At 30.7% G+C, this 17,499-nt stretch overlaps 1 protein-coding gene across 1 annotated transcript; it reads right to left on the reverse strand.

Annotated features, from left to right (window-relative positions):
* Nucleotides 1–1,392: 1,392 nt before the first annotated feature.
* LOC139430183 (probable G-protein coupled receptor Mth-like 6) lies at nucleotides 1,393–17,462 on the reverse strand. The gene is made up of 7 exons (XM_071196845.1): nucleotides 16,808–17,462; nucleotides 11,168–11,593; nucleotides 11,041–11,119; nucleotides 10,674–10,867; nucleotides 10,441–10,618; nucleotides 1,697–1,839; nucleotides 1,393–1,637 (listed from the first exon to the last, which is right to left on the reverse strand). The coding sequence occupies exons 1-7, from the start codon at nucleotides 17,460–17,462 to the stop codon at nucleotides 1,519–1,521; spliced, it is 1,794 nt and encodes a 597-aa protein (XP_071052946.1). The 3' UTR covers nucleotides 1,393–1,518.
* Between the last annotated feature and the right edge of the window lie 37 nt (nucleotides 17,463–17,499).

Raw genomic sequence — 17,499 nt, forward strand, 5'->3', positions numbered from 1 at the left:
GCAGATAAGCTAGCACGAGATGGCAGCGCTGAAGCGTTTGTGGGGCCGGAACCAGCAGTTGGTGTATCATTTGCGGTGGCCAAATATAGGAATGGACTGTGGGCTGAAGAGAGACTTCGCCTACTGTAGACCAGTTCTCCTGGAATGAGACATGCTAAGGTGTTTATTAACATCGCCACTATCAAACCAGGGAATATTTTAGGACTTGCCCGTAGTAGCATAAAAGTTCTAATGGGTGTTTTTACTGGGCACTGCCGATTAAAAGCACACCTCAACTTGTTGGGTTTAGCCGACGATGTTGAATGCCGACTATGTGCGGAGGAAGCAGAGACGGTTGAGCATGTTTTATGCCACTGCCCTGCCGTTAACCGTATCAGATTCTCGATTTTTGGGTCGCAGTTTATCTCCTCAAGGGATCTGAATGATCTTTCGCCGAGCAAGGTATTAATGTTCGTTAAGAGCATTGGACTGCACGGTGAAATTTGATAACGATATCTATCGGGATAGATCCTTAGGGTCGCGGTGCAAGGTTGGTTAGTCCACCTACCCGATATGTAGTCGATGCAATGTAATGTAATAGGAGCAATGACCGCTTTATAAACCCTCGTCTTGGCCTTCAGTCTGTTACGTATTTAAACATACGCGGACGTCCTCTACAATGTATCAAGCGTGTGCCAGAGGAGGCACTTGTAAAACTGTGTGTTATTAAAATAAATATTTATTTATCTCATGTGGGTACAGAAATAGGTCGAACTCAATAACACTGTACCACAAACAACCAATTGTATACAAATAAAATTACAGTTCACAATAATAATAATGAATTAATATTAATAGTACAAAACTGAATCAAAAGGAAAAAACTAAAACTAAGTCTAGGTGATATAAATATATCATATATTAAATATCAACTGAACGCTCGAGGCAACACCAACTGCAACAAAGAGCAGTTTTTTAAATGCTGAAAGATTCGCAGATATTCACCGATATATTTTGTTCTTGAAAATTTTAAAAATCATAATTTGAAAGTACTACTTCGACAACTGGTTTAAAATTTGTAATTCGAACCTCGTTGTCATTAATGTTTAGTCAATCACGTTTTGTCATTAATTTTATATTCATGTATAACCTTCTGAACTTTATCCTCTAAATTACCTATTTCTAACGTATAATTTGTTTCTAATTCTCCTAATTCTGCTTCTAGATGATGTAGTGTCCTAAGCTTTTTTAAAATTAAATCTAAGTTTGCTCGCTATTCTTTATTATCCTTTTCAACGATACAATAATAAATCAACCGCACACGTGATATCTTCAGCGAAAGACGTTCCACTACGCCAAAACCTGTTTTTACTAGGACGGTGGTGATAAAGTAGGTAAAGTAGAAATCGGTGGTAAGTGGAGGCATGTGGTCGATTAAAGTTTTTTATTTTGCCATAAATTAATTTTCAAATACATAAACATGCTTAAATAAGATACAATTAGCAATTATACATGTACATATTTTTAAAGCCTTTTTCTTCAAATGTTTCTAAGAGTAGTAGAACTATTCAATCGTGAATCAGACCGTAGATTAAATTTACGTTTAACAGCGATCCAAATTGTTTTTTTCGCCATAAACACACAAAAAATAAGAAAACCTAAAAACAGCATTGTTTTTGTACAATTTTTTTTTTATAATAAAACAATGGTATCGTACCGTGAAGAGTACTTAATATGTCAAAAGTAGTTTCAATTATTCTCAAGATGATGTGCTGGGAGAAATCTATTTGAATCGTTTGAATAAATTCAAATAACCAGGTAATTCCCATTATTACAAAAATCCTTAAAACAATTAAAGTTCTGAAAAAAAAAATTAAAATTGTAAAATTTTATTATAATATACTATTATACTACGAGTATGGGCTTAGCATTAATTCGAACAAAGTAGAAATAGTTCCTTTCACTCGGAAAAGGAAGTTAAGCGAAGAGTACTTTCCATTGATGGAAGAGCTATTAACCTCAAAACAGAAGTCAAATACCTAGAGGTAATACTGGACAGTAAATTAAACTGGAATTCCCACATCGTTACGGGAAGGAAAAAGGCCATAATGGCTAACCGAATTGAGGTTTCAAACCTCGAATGGCTCACTGGGCCGATACGGCAATAATTAGATTGCCATGGTCGGCTATGCTTCACCTCGGAGGACATCTCGAAATTCTCAGGGACCCACGTCTAAACTACTTGATTGAAATTAAAACGGATCATATACCTACAGAATATAATTTCGACCAGCCATATAAGGTCATGTTCAGAAGTAGGGATGATTGGACGAAGGGTGAGCCTCAACTCAAAAACGTGCCTGGTACACCGATTTCGCTTCAATTGCGCTTCAAAGACAGTTGGATCGAATAGGTTGGAAGCGGATATGGTCTTAAGACGTGCTAAGGAGCTGCGAAACTCTGTGAATATTAAAAATGTTTATATTAATGGTGATCGAACTCCACGACAACAATAGTTTGAGCGTAAAATGCGCACCGAGTTGAAGTCTCGTATTGAGAATGGTGAAAAGGACTTGCGCTTACAATTCCTTAACGGACATCCTCGAATTGCCAAAAGAAAAAACTAGCTGCCTCCCAACGGACACAGTGTGCGCTATACTACCAGAATACTCGTGGTTTAAATACTAAAATTAACGACTTTTTCACATCAGCTATTGCTTCAGATTTCGATATTATCGCCCTTAGTGAGACATGGCTCAAAGAAACAGTTCTTGATCGTGAGCTTTTCTCCAACAGATACGATGTTTTTAGATGTGATACCCGCCGATTTTACTCTGGTTCGCGAAGACAATTATCATCCAGCTTTGTTGGGAACTCCAAATATACATGCATCTCAGTCTTTAACGGTTCAAGATATATATCGAGACGCCCAGTTTGCTTCAAAAGAGCTAACCTGCCCGACCTATACAGCGCAATGTTGAATATTGATTGAAATTACTTGCTGTCTTTATCATCAGTTGAAGTCTCCTGTGATGTTTTCTATACAACATTATATAGTGTCTTGGATGCGTATGTTCCAAAAACGAACGTAAAACACATAAAAACTAAATATCCTTTGTGGTACTCCTCTACCTTAAAACGAATGCTTAAACAAAAAAAAACATTACCACAAATTATCTAGACGAACCAATCCGCCGGGACTGTAAAACACATATGCGTGAGGACCGTCGAAAATACGTAAGTTCTTTGGAGCAAAAAATAAAGGACGACCCAAAGTGTTTTTGGAGACTTGTTAATGAGACCAGAAACAGTGCTGTCTCACCAAATATTCTCAAACACGATGGTGAAATTTTTTCCGATCTGCAGACTGTGATTGATTTGTTCGCCGATCATTTTGAGAGTGTGTATCTTCCGACTCCTGATGTCAGTCCTAACCTTGCCCAAGTTGCTGATGGATGGGATGGCGTTTCTTTCGGCATCTCAGAAATAAGTCCTGACGAGATGATGGAAGCTTTTAACAAATTTAAGGCAAAAACTACGACTGGTCCAGATGGTATCCCCGCATATATAGTCAAAGTATGTATTAAAGCCTGTATTATTACAGCCTCTTCAGCATATTTTCAATTTAATAATCAAAAATTCTGAATTTCCGAAAATTGAGCAGATTTTGCCCTGTTTTTAAGAAAGGTGATAGATGCTGCGTAACGAATTATCGACCTATAGCCATCATAAATAATTTTTCCAAGCTTTTTGAGCAGATTGTAATGCTCAAAATCGAATTTTACACTAAGGCCCGTATATCTGACAAACAACATGGGTTTTGCAAAGGTAGATCCATAGCCACCAACCTACTCAGCTTCACTCAGTACGTATCGAATGCATTAGACTGCCGAGAGCAGGTGGATGAGATATACACCGACTTTTCTCGGGCTTTTGATTGCTTAGATCATGATTTATTGGCCAAAAAGTTGTGGAGATTTGGATGTGATTACTTTCTCAGACGACTTCTAGTATAGTATGTATCCTATCGCAGACAATACGTCGAGTTAAGTGGTTTGAAGTCAAGACAGATTCATGTTACTAGTGGCGTACCCCAGGGAGCTATACTTGGCGCTTTGCTGTTCAACATCTGTATAAACGATTTACCTGCGATTTTCAACTCTTATACGCAGACGACCTGAAACTATTTAGATCTATTACTTGTGAGCAGCACTGTGAATCACTCCAGTTAGATTTAGATAAACTTTATTCATGGTGTTTTGAGAACAAATTAGCTTTAAATACTCTTAAATGTCAGGTAATGACATACAGTCAAAAACGTAATACCATACTTTTCGATTATGTGCTTGGAATGGATCACTTGTCGCGTATCTCAACAGTAAAAGATCTTGGAGTGTGGTTTGATGGCACTTTGTCCTTCAATGAACATATCGACAGAACATCGGTTGGTGCCCTCAGAACGTTGAGGTTTATCACTAGAAATACGTTGGAGTTTACGAATACGGTACGGAGTAAACTTGAATATTGCTGCATTGTGTGGACCCCATCTTATTTAACGCACATTGCCACCACCGAGAAAGTACAGAGGAAGTTCATTAGGTTTATCCACTACCTCGATTTTGGGTATTATCCACCTAGAAGAGAACTAAGCTATATAAATCTGCTACAACGATATGGCCTCCGGATCCTTGAGGGCTGTAGAAGATTGTTGTCTGCGAGGTTTGTGCGCGGTGTGATGTTGGGTGTGCTAGTTGCATCGGAAATACTAGCTCAATTGAATGTGAGGGTGCCGCGGATAAGTGCGCGTGTTTATAGTGCCTATATGCCAAATCGCGCTAACACCAATGTGGGGCTAAATTCTTCAATAAACAAAGTAATGCGTGCAGCAAATTCGGTCGAGTGACAGTTTGTTCTTGATTTTCTTTTTTTGTTTATCTTTTTTGTTTGTCTTATTTCTTCTTTTCATTTAGAATTGATTATTGTTGATTTATATAATATTATCTCTTTATTGGATTGTAATCCGTTGGGATAATAAAGATTATTATTATTATAACTTCCAGGACATAGACAGGCGAAGAGTATAACTCCGTTGCAAAAGAAAACCAAAGAGGTTTTATGCCTGAGCTAAGGAGTACAAACTTATTTAGTACTACTTCTTCAACATTAGACAAGTTGAGGATCAAACTTGTCGACCTTGCACCGACGATTCAGAAACCGCCGAACATATATTGTGTGAATGCGTCGCCAGATGCCGAAGACACAAAATTCGGAAAAAAAACGAAAAGGTACGCCTGTCACCTACTGAAATAAAGGGACAAGACCTAAGATGGAAGATATAATGCATTTTTTTTATGATAGATAAATACCTTAAAACATCATTAAACAATGGAAAATATATATTCAGGAAATAAGATTCAAGCAAAAATAAATGGCAAACCAACTGAATAGATGGCATTCAGCAAAGGTCAGGATGAAATTACAAAACAAGTACGAAAATTCAAAGGATAAAATGGGAAAAAGAGAGATTAAAATCCTATGCTATTCAGAGGATGCGGTGCTAGTAGCGAAGAACGAGGATAAATGAACCGAATCGAACTACACGGCTTCGGTGAGGCTTCTCTAAAGGCACGCTCTCCAAACTGCTTTAATTGAGCTTGTATATGTAAAGGCACAAAGTCACAGTGAAAACAATGAAGTCCAATTATGTCCAATCCATGTACGCAATCACGGGTAACACCTTTGCGTACAGAATCATTACCTCGAGTAGAATTATGCTGTGTGAAAATTGGTGAAACGATAACAAAAGACATTTAAGTTGAGGATTGATTGTGTATATTTTTGATGTGATTCGACTATTAACCAACATAGGTTAAGAGGAGCATGTCGAAAATGGAATTTTCCTATCAACTCAAGTTGCTGATGTACATTATTAGGATCTTTTAATATACTTTCTAAAGTTCTCTCTTTTATGTATCCCTTTATCTTACTCCTTCAGAGGTCCTAAATGTAATATCAGGATGACGGCTTAAAAATGCTTTGAACCAACCGATTCCTGGTTTGTTACTTGCTGGGATTTTTCCTTGGGTTCTTTCCTTGGTTTCCAGAAAGTTTTAAACGCTCATTAATATATTTTCTTTATTCCTAGGAAAATCTCTTTTAGCCATCTTCTTTATTCGTTATACTAAACAAGTTTCCTCGTTTGCAGTTAAAACGGTGCAAGGCACAAAATTCTCTTTTTGCACTGGATGTTTGATTTTGAAATCAAGTGTTGATTTGGGCACATTATATTTGTTGGCATATCTCTTAGAGAAGATTTACCTTTCTGGATTTCTTGAATCGCCAACAACATGTATCTGTAGTCATATGATCGTCTTTTGACAATTTTTGTTAACCTAAAGAATAATAAGCCACATAAGCAAAAGTAGAAATGTTAAATGTAGGTATTCGACTGTTGTCCAATAACTATAACGACTTACAATTAAACGCTAAACTACGTTGCACCATTCTACAAACCATAAACTACATTTTGAAGTTGGATAATAATTATAACTTATCTTAATGTTTCACAATCACCTTCACAAAAAAAAAGCACAAACTTTGTCAAAACCTTTAGTAAAATGACTTGCAGTAGCACCGACCGTGTTCAGGTTAACTTAACATGTCAACTTTCGTTTTACGTATTCTTTTATTTAAATAAAAATTATTTTTAAAAAAGCGTCATTTAAATTGCAGAACTTAACCTTGAACTACGGAGGTGCGATGTGTCTACTACCGATATTGATATTTTGATTGACATTTTAATTCGTATGAAAGCGCTCAAAGATAAGTATGGAAAGTTGAATGTTTGGTCGATCGACGGGACGCTTTTTTATAAGGATAAATGTGGTAAACTGCAATTATTGCTTGGGAAGAATTTATTCAATTTTTAGCCACAAATATCTAACACATGCATTATCTCATTTCTTTTGGATATATATATTTTTTTCCATTTCTATTGCTGTTACTCTTTATTTTACTCTTGATTTTTGTTTGTTTTGTTTACTTTTTGAATTGTTCATTCTTTGGCTTTAACTATTTTTCTTTACTCTTTCTCTATACGGTATGGCGTGCAATTTTCTAAAGATTATACATTTAAATATCCGAACAAAAATTGAAGATTTGAGGCCGTTGATTGCTGATACTAATGTGGATGTGTTGGCTTTGTCTGAAATCTGGCTACAGGATAATGACACTTTTCATGTGGATGGATATAATGTGATACGCAGAGATCGGGGGTTGAGAGGTGGCGGAATTTCTTTCGAGATTGAGCAGCTGTGGATAAAAGTCCGTTTTGATTGCGAGTGTGTGTGTGTATAAGCCTCTCGCTATTTATTACAGAGGATTTCTGGATGAATTTGAGAATTCGGTTGTAAGTTGTCTGAGCTTTACTGATCGAATTATATGTTGCGGTGATTTTAATGTTAATTTAATCAATATGGATAATTGCGATAGTGAGTATGTGTTGAATTTTCCAAATTCCCTTGGAGGTCAACAATTGATTGATGTACCTACAAGAATTACTTTTGGAACTTCTTGTCTGATAGACTTGTTGATAACGTTCGAAAAGACTCTGGTTCTACGCAGTGGAGTGCTCCCGTGCAATTTGTCTGATCATGATATGGTATTTTGCGATGTTGGTGTGAATGTAGGTAGACAATCTCCAGTGTTTAAGTTTCTACGACTATTAAGGCGTATTGATAGTGTATCTTTTCTGCATGACTTACAATCAGTTCCATTCAATTTTATATTTTATCTAACTGATATTAACGACAAGGTCTCATTCTTTACACATGCCTTAATTAATTTATTTGATATTCACGCTCCAATAAAGCAATGTCGATTTACCAAGCCTCCCGCACCCCGGATGACTGATAATATTAGATTAATGATTAAGTTGAGAAATGAGGCTAAAACCAGGTTTAGACATACGGGCAGGCCGGCTCATTGGGAATATTATAAGACCCTTCGTAATTTTACTACTGCAGCTATAAGGAATGAAAAACGAGCTTATTTTGGTTCTATTGCTGCTACGGGCAATACCAAACAGATGTGGAATAACTTGAAAACTTTGAACTTAAAACCAACTAAAATATCTTGTCTACCTTTAAATTTAAAACAATGTAGGCAGTGTAAATGACATTATTAAAGATTTACAGGCTTCTGTCCTTGATTTGGACAGTTCTCCTATTTATAGTAGTGAGTTTTCATTTAAGACTTTGGAGATCCCTCAGGTTTTTGACATGATTGCATCTATTACATCTTCTGCTATTGGTACTGATGGAATTTCCATTGAGATGATCAAACTGTGTTGCCCCACCATTTTGCCATATTTGACCCACATACTGAATTGTTGTTTCCGAGGGTATGTTACAGTGCGATTACGGTTATGTAATTGAAATTATTGTTTTGTTTTTCTTTTCGTTGTGATGGGTTGGTGGAAGAACGGTGAAAACCGAACTAACTCATATTGAGCACATTTAATGTAAAAAGGATACTGTTACTTTATTATTGTAATTCAGAAGCTCAATAAAGTATTATTATTATTATTATAATCCACGAGAGTATAGTGACTTGCGACCAATAAGTATTCTCCCTGTTCTTTCTAAAGTTTTAGAGAAGGTTATGAAGGCTCAATTGGTGGAGTATATGGAGACCAATGGTTTGCTCCCTTCAGAACAATCGGGTTTTCGAGGTATATTTGTACAACATCAATGTTAAATCTAACTGATGATATATTGTCCGCTGTTGACGTGGGAGAGCGTACTGCTGTGGTTTTTTTAGACTATTCAAAAGCATTTGACACTGTTAATCATACCATTTTTGAGCAAACTATTTCGTTATCTGGGTTTTAGTGAAGACGTAGTAACACTATTGAGTAGCTATCTTAATGATCGCACACAGAGGGTGAAAGTTGATGATGCCACGTCTGGTGAACTTGCACTGTGTAATGGTGTTCCCCAAGGATCTGTGCTGGGACCTATTTTATTTTCTATCTATACTTCACAATTTAATAAATTTATTAAATTCTGTAAAATGAGTACATACGCTGATGATACCCAGCTTTACGCTTCATACGCGACAGCGGGCAGTGGTATTGCCGAGGCTGGTATTAGCGGTGATCTTGATACGATTTTTGAATTAGCAACATACCATCAGCTAAAAATAAATCCTGACAAATCTATGTGTATGAATTTTAATGGCCAACAGCGCAACCCTACTTCGCACTTAGCCATTAAGATGAATAGCCACCTTAGCCACCTTAATTAAAAAGGTCTCTGAAGCTAAGTGTCTTGGTATGATTTTAGATACTAGCTTAAGACTTAGAAAACAAATTCAAACATATATTCAGAGATCATTTTTTTTTGCGTCGGCTGTACCCGCATCGTTCATGTTGTTTACCTTTGAAATTAATAGTGCTCTTCTGTGATATGTTTGCTCTTTCACAATTTAATTATATGTCTGCTGTATATCATAGGGCTATAGATGCAGTCACGTCACGAGGTATACAAAAGGTTCAGAATAGTTGCCTCAGATTCATTTATGGGATTCGCAAATTTGATAGAATTTTTCATAAACTTAAGGATGCTGAACATTAGCTCTCGACGGGAGTTTCATAGTTTGTCTCTCTATCATAGAATCGTTACCTCTGGAATCCCGGAGTACCTGCATAATAAAATAAACCACAGTGCGAAGGAAGTCAGAGAAGGTCAGGTATTAGTTTCTATCCTCCAAAACATAGAACATCACTTTTTCAAAGGTCATTTACATATCATGTTTATAAATCGTATGGAAGCTTGCCACATGGACTACGTCAACTGAAATATGACCAATTTCGAATAAAATTGAGGAATATAATTTTTCAGCAATCAACGGGTCTTGTCTGTGACCTTTTTTTTGACCTTATTCTTATTGATGTAGTCATTATTACGATGTTAACAGTTACGTCATCAGTTATTACACTGAGTCTTTTTTTTCTCTTTCATTTAATGTACGTTTGGGTCTTTTGGGCCCTTTCATTTAATTTAATTATGTTTAAATTTAGATTTGATATGATGCGAGTGATACTGTATTAATGATTTCAAAATTTTGCCTTTGTTTTTTTTTCTTTTTGTTCGTTATAATTCATAGAATTTTTTTTTACGGTTAGATAGAATAGACTTTTCTGGATCGCGCTGTTTGATCTCCATATATTATGCATATATTTGTATTGTAGTTTCTTCTTTGTAATGGAGACAATAAAGTCATTTATTATTATTATTATTTTGAGGCAAAAAAACCTTAAAAGCCCCAATTGGATTACTAAATAATCACTTAAAACACTTGCCAAATTACATGAGGAGACAACGTTATAGGCGCACGTATTAAGCAATGAGTCATGCGCATTACTCGTAGTAAAGGCTATATTATAAATTATTGGAATACCTTTCTTTGTCTAGATGAAACCGTTTCTGTTTCGTTCCCATGACATTATTTTGGACCTCTTGTAGATCTTTTTTTACTTTAAAAATGTAACGAACGGTTTTAAAAAAAAATATCAAGTTGAGTATAATGTATATCGAAGAAGGGATTATCAGATATATGAAGTAACCATAATTATTATCTAAAACCATTAATAATGTTTTTTAACTGATATATTTAAAATACTTATACTTTACCTATTCTATCCCCTTCAATAAAACACTGTCTTAAACCAATAACAGGTTTTAAACTATTAGGGATAATTTCGGTGTGGTATGACATAATTTGAAAAGTTAATAAAAATGTAGGAACACTCCAAGCGTAAATATTGTAGTAAATAAATTTTTTTCGTTCATCATGTAACTTTGTTCCGTAATGAGTCATCATCGAGCTATGAATAACAAAAAAAAAATAGATTAATCATTTTAATATGATCATTTTGAAATATAAAACCTTATTAATGTTTGCTTATACATTATGTTATTATAACATGACGTAGATGAGGTTAAGATGAAAATACACGGAGTGAAAAATGAAAAAACAAATAATTTATAATTTTTTTACCCCAGAGTGTGCCAAATTTCAAAACTTAGTAGATTCATCCATGCGAATGCAGCCAATAAAAAGAACATTATTAAAAGTCCTAAAAAATATTCTTTTAAACAATATTTTTATGCACAATGTAACTTACCTAAGGGTATACAAGCTTTTTGATGATTAAGGTTAAATTGAATATAAGTTGCTAACATCGATTCAATTAATAAACAAGAGCAATAAGAAATAATAATATTTCCAACAAAATTTTTCAACTCTTTTAAAAATATAAAACCCAATATCGTTAAGATTAGAGATATACATGAAATTATATTCAACGGTTTTAATAAGGCAATTTTAAAAGGAGGTACGTCAACACTTCCGAAGGAACAAATAAAAATTGCGTATCGATTCTCTTGCGTCAGATAATCCAAGCAATACATTTTCTCTTCAAATTCGTATTCAAACCATTTATTAACTTGTTTTATAAGTAAGTTTCCATTTGATTTAATTGTGAAGTTATATTTGGGAGAATCTTTAAATTTTTTACATACTTTTTTTTGTACCACACCAGAGAATGAATCTGAAAACGAAAAAAATAATTAAGTTATTTTTATTAATAATTAAAGAAAATAATAATGAATAATTAACAAAACAATTGCGAAATAACTTTTAGTTGTGGAGAAATAATTGTTTGAATATTTATAAAAACTCAACAAGTTCAACAATCTTTAACGATTAACTTCAAATATTCATATTAAATCAAATTTTCCAAATATCTAAATGAAAATATCACAAACTGTCAATTAAAGTATCTACTTTTTAATAAATAAAATCATTTTGCAAAATAACTTTTAGTTGTGGAGCAATAAATTTTTGAATATTTATAAAAATTACAAATTCAACAATCTTTACCGATTAATTTCAAATATTCATATTAAATCAAATTTTCCAAGTATCCAAATGAAAATATCACAAACTGTCAATTAAAGTATCTACTTTTCAATAAATAATGTCATTTTGCAAAATATCTTATAGTTGTGGAGAAATAAATGTTTGAATATTTTTAAAAATTACAAATTCAACAATCTTTAACGATTAACTTCAAATATTCATATTAAATCAAATTTTTCCAAGTATCCAAATGAAAATATCACAAACTGTCAATTAAAGTATCTACTTTTCAATAAATAAAGTCATTTTGCAAAATATCTTATAGTTGTGGAGAAACAAATGTTTGAGTATTTATAAGAATTACAAATTCCACAATCTTTAATGATTAACTTCAAATATTCATATTAAATCAAATTTTCCGAATACCCAAATGAAAATATCACAAATTGTCAATAAAAGTATCTGTTTTTCAATAAATAAAGTCATTTTGCGAAATAACTTTTAGTTGTGGAGAAATAAAGTTTTGAATATTTATAAAAATTACAAGTTCAACAATCATTTACGGTTTACTTCAAATATTGATATTAAATCAAATTTATGCAAATATCCAAATGAAAGTATCGCAAACTGTCAATTAAAGTATCTACTTTTCAATAAATAAAGTCTTTTTGCAAAATAACCCTTAGTTGTGGAGAAATAAATGTTTCAATATTTATAAAAATTACAAATTCAACAATCTTCAACGATTAACTTCAAATATTCATATTAAATGAAATTTTCCAAATATCTAAATGAAAATATCACAAATTGTCAATTAAAGTATTTACCTTTCAATAAATAAAGTCATCTTGCAAAACAACTTTTAGTTGTGGAGAAATAAATGTTTGAATATTTATAGAAATTACAAATTCAACAATCTTCAGCGATTAACTTCAAATATTCATATTAAATCAAATTTTACGAATATTCAAATGAAAATATCACAAACTGTCAATTAAAGTATCTACTTTTCATTAAATGAAGTCACTTTGCAAAATAACTTTTAGTTGTGGAGAAATAAATGTTTGAATATTTATAAAAATTACAAATTCAACAATCTTCAACGATTAACTTCAAATATTCAGATTAAATATAATTTTCCAAATATCTAAATGAAAATATCGCGAACTGTCAATTAAGGTATCTACTTTTCAATAAATAAAGTCATTTTGCAAAATAACTTTTAGTTGTGGAGAAATAAATTTTTGAATATTTATAAAAATTACAAGTTCAACAATCATTAACGGTTTACTTCAAATATTCATATTAAATCAAATTTGCCGAATATCCAAATGAACATATTGCAAATTGTTAATTAAAGTATCTACTTTTCAATAAATAAAATCATTTTGTAAAATAACTTTTAGTTGTGGAGAAATAAAGTTTTGAATATTTATAAAAATTGCAAATTCAACAATCTTTAACGATTAATTTCAAATATTCATATTAAATCAAATTTTCCAAGTATCCAAATGAAAATATCGCGAACTGTCAATTAAAGTATCTACTGTTCAATAAATAAACTCATTTTGCAAAATAACTTTTAGTTGTGGTGAAATAAATGTTTGAATATTTATAAGAATTACAAATTCCACAATCTTCAACGATTAACTTCAAATATTCATATTAAATGAAATTTTCCAAATATCTAAATGAAAATATCACAAATTGTCAATTAAAGTATTTACCTTTCAATAAATAAAGTCATCTTGCAAAACAACTTTTAGTTGTGGAGAAATAAATGTTTGAATATTTATAGAAATTACAAATTCAACAATCTTCAGCAATTAACTTCAAATATTCATATTAAATCAAATTTTACGAATATTCAAATGAAAATATCACAAACTGTCAATTAAAGTATCTACTTTTCATTAAATGAAGTCACTTTGCAAAATAACTTTTAGTTGTGGAGAAATAAATGTTTGAATATTTATAAAAATTACAAATTCAACAATCTTCAACGATTAACTTCAAATATTCAGATTAAATATAATTTTCCAAATATCTAAATGAAAATATCGCGAACTGTCAATTAAGGTATCTACTTTTCAATAAATAAAGTCATTTTGCAAAATAACTTTTAGTTGTGGAGAAATAAATTTTTGAATATTTATAAAAATTACAAGTTCAACAATCATTAACGGTTTACTTCAAATATTCATATTAAATCAAATTTGCCGAATATCCAAATGAACATATTGCAAATTGTTAATTAAAGTATCTACTTTTCAATAAATAAAATCATTTTGTAAAATAACTTTTAGTTGTGGAGAAATAAAGTTTTGAATATTTATAAAAATTGCAAATTCAACAATCTTTAACGATTAATTTCAAATATTCATATTAAATCAAATTTTCCAAGTATCCAAATGAAAATATCGCGAACTGTCAATTAAAGTATCTACTGTTCAATAAATAAACTCATTTTGCAAAATAACTTTTAGTTGTGGTGAAATAAATGTTTGAATATTTATAAGAATTACAAATTCCACAATCTTCAACGATTAACTTCAAATATTCATATTAAATGAAATTTTCCAAATATCTAAATGAAAATATCACAAATTGTCAATTAAAGTATTTACCTTTCAATAAATAAAGTCATCTTGCAAAACAACTTTTAGTTGTGGAGAAATAAATGTTTGAATATTTATAGAAATTACAAATTCAACAATCTTCAGCAATTAACTTCAAATATTCATATTAAATCAAATTTTACGAATATTCAAATGAAAATATCACAAACTGTCAATTAAAGTATCTACTTTTCATTAAATGAAGTCACTTTGCAAAATAACTTTTAGTTGTGGAGAAATAAATGTTTGAATATTTATAAAAATTACAAATTCAACAATCTTCAACGATTAACTTCAAATATTCAGATTAAATATAATTTTCCAAATATCTAAATGAAAATATCGCGAACTGTCAATTAAGGTATCTACTTTTCAATAAATAAAGTCATTTTGCAAAATAACTTTTAGTTGTGGAGAAATAAATTTTTGAATATTTATAAAAATTACAAGTTCAACAATCATTAACGGTTTACTTCAAATATTCATATTAAATCAAATTTGCCGAATATCCAAATGAACATATTGCAAATTGTTAATTAAAGTATCTACTTTTCAATAAATAAAATCATTTTGCAAAATAACTTTTAGTTGTGGAGAAATAAAGTTTTGAATATTTATAAAAATTGCAAATTCAACAATCTTTAACGATTAATTTCAAATATTCATATTAAATCAAATTTTCCAAGTATCCAAATGAAAATATCGCGAACTGTCAATTAAAGTATCTACTTTTCAATAAATAAACTCATTTTGCAAAATAACTTTTATTTGTGGTGAAATAAATGTTTGAATATTTATAAGAATTACAAATTCCACAATCTTCAACGATTAACTTCAAATATTCATATTAAATGAAATTTTCCAAATATCTAAATGAAAATATCACAAATTGTCAATTAAAGTATTTACCTTTCAATAAATAAAGTCATCTTGCAAAACAACTTTTAGTTGTGGAGAAATAAATGTTTGAATATTTATAGAAATTACAAATTCAACAATCTTCAGCAATTAACTTCAAATATTCATATTAAATCAAATTTTACGAATATTCAAATGAAAATATCACAAACTGTCAATTAAAGTATCTACTTTTCATTAAATGAAGTCACTTTGCAAAATAACTTTTAGTTGTGGAGAAATAAATGTTTGAATATTTATAAAAATTACAAATTCAACAATCTTCAACGATTAACTTCAAATATTCAGATTAAATATAATTTTCCAAATATCTAAATGAAAATATCGCGAACTGTCAATTAAAGTATCTACTTTTCAATAAATAAAGTCATTTTGCAAAATAACTTTTAGTTGTGGAGAAATAAATTTTTGAATATTTATAAAAATTACAAGTTCAACAATCATTAACGGTTTACTTCAAATATTCATATTAAATCAAATTTGCCGAATATCCAAATGAACATATTGCAAATTGTTAATTAAAGTATCTACTTTTCAATAAATAAAATCATTTTGCAAAATAACTTTTAGTTGTGGAGAAATAAAGTTTTGAATATTTATAAAAATTGCAAATTCAACAATCTTTAACGATTAATTTCAAATATTCATATTAAATCAAATTTTCCAAGTATCTAAATGAAAATATCACAAATTGTCAATTAAAGTATTTACCTTTCAATAAATAAAGTCATCTTGCAAAACAACTTTTAGTTGTGGAGAAATAAATGTTTGAATATTTATAGAAATTACAAATTCAACAATCTTCAGCGATTAACTTCAAATATTCATATTAAATCAAATTTTTCGAATATTCAAATGAAAATATCACAAACTGTCAATTAAAGTATCTACTTTTCATTAAATGAAATCACTTTGCAAAATAACTTGTAGTTGTGGAGAAATAATTGTTTGAATATTTATAAAAATTACAAGTTCAACAATCTTTAACGATTAACTTCAAATATTCATATTAAATCAAATTTTCCAAATATCCAAATGAAAATTTCACAAATTGTCAATTAAAGTATCTACTTTCCAATAAATAAAGTCGTCTTATAAAATATTCTTACAACTTTATTAATTAATTTAAAAAATTAGTACAAAAACAATTTCATGGAAATTTCATAAACTAGACACTTTTTCAATTTGTTATTTTATAGCACCATTTCGATCAATTGTTAATTACCTAGAGAATTACCCAGTTCGTAAAGTGAGAATAAAAATGATGAATTGGATGGAAAATAAGGCGAGGTCGAGTTAATTGATTAAAGGCAAAGAATATATCAATCTAATCATGTATCATCAGGAACAAAAATACTTTAACTTACCTGATTGATTTTGAAACCTTTTTATATCTTTAATTGATACCCCATATTCAGGATTAAATACACAGTTTTTATACAAATAAGAAAATCCATCTTTACAACATTTCGTTATACATCGCAGAGAACGACAACGTTCGATTTTTTCGCATGTTCTTAATACTGAAGATGATATTTCAAAATCCCAATCGAGGCAATAACTTCCAAAGTGATAACTTTTTGTGTTGTTTATAAAAATTGTTTTATTCTCAAAATGAATTACTTCTTTGTTGCTAATTATTTGATCGATTATAACAGGACAATCTAAAAAGCTTTTAACCAAAACATTCGATTCGATGTCATAACTACTATAAATTCCATCCTCATTTTTAACACAACTATGAAATTGAGATTTATAATTATAACCTAAAGGACAACATTTCGGGAAATAACTTAATTCGTTTAAATTTAATCCGTTACACACATCAGATAATTCGTAATTAACACCATCTTGTTTGAAGGAAAATTTATGAGAATCACTAATGGCAGGAATACAATTATTAAAATTCGAACCCAAAATATTTGAAGTTTTAAATTCATTAATTATTTCGTTGAGATATAAAGAAGTTGTTGATAAAATAAACGTAAATAACAAAGATATCACTAAAAATTCACTAAACATGTTGTTCTTTTGACACTTTCCTGTGATGAACTGATGA

This window comes from Onthophagus taurus, chromosome 6 (assembly GCF_036711975.1).
Source record: "Onthophagus taurus isolate NC chromosome 6, IU_Otau_3.0, whole genome shotgun sequence".
NCBI lineage: Eukaryota > Metazoa > Arthropoda > Insecta > Coleoptera > Scarabaeidae > Onthophagus > Onthophagus taurus.

Coding starts and splice junctions, on each gene's coding strand:
- LOC139430183 (XM_071196845.1), bottom strand. CDS start 17,462: ATGTTTAGTGAATTTTTAGTGATATCTTTGTTATTTACGTTTATTTTA. Junction 10,868..11,040: donor GAAATTTGGCACACTCTGGG/GTAAAAAAATTA, acceptor TGTTATTCATAG/CTCGATGATGACTCATTACG. Junction 1,840..10,440: donor TTTCATCTAGACAAAGAAAG/GTATTCCAATAA, acceptor TTTTTTTTTCAG/AACTTTAATTGTTTTAAGGA.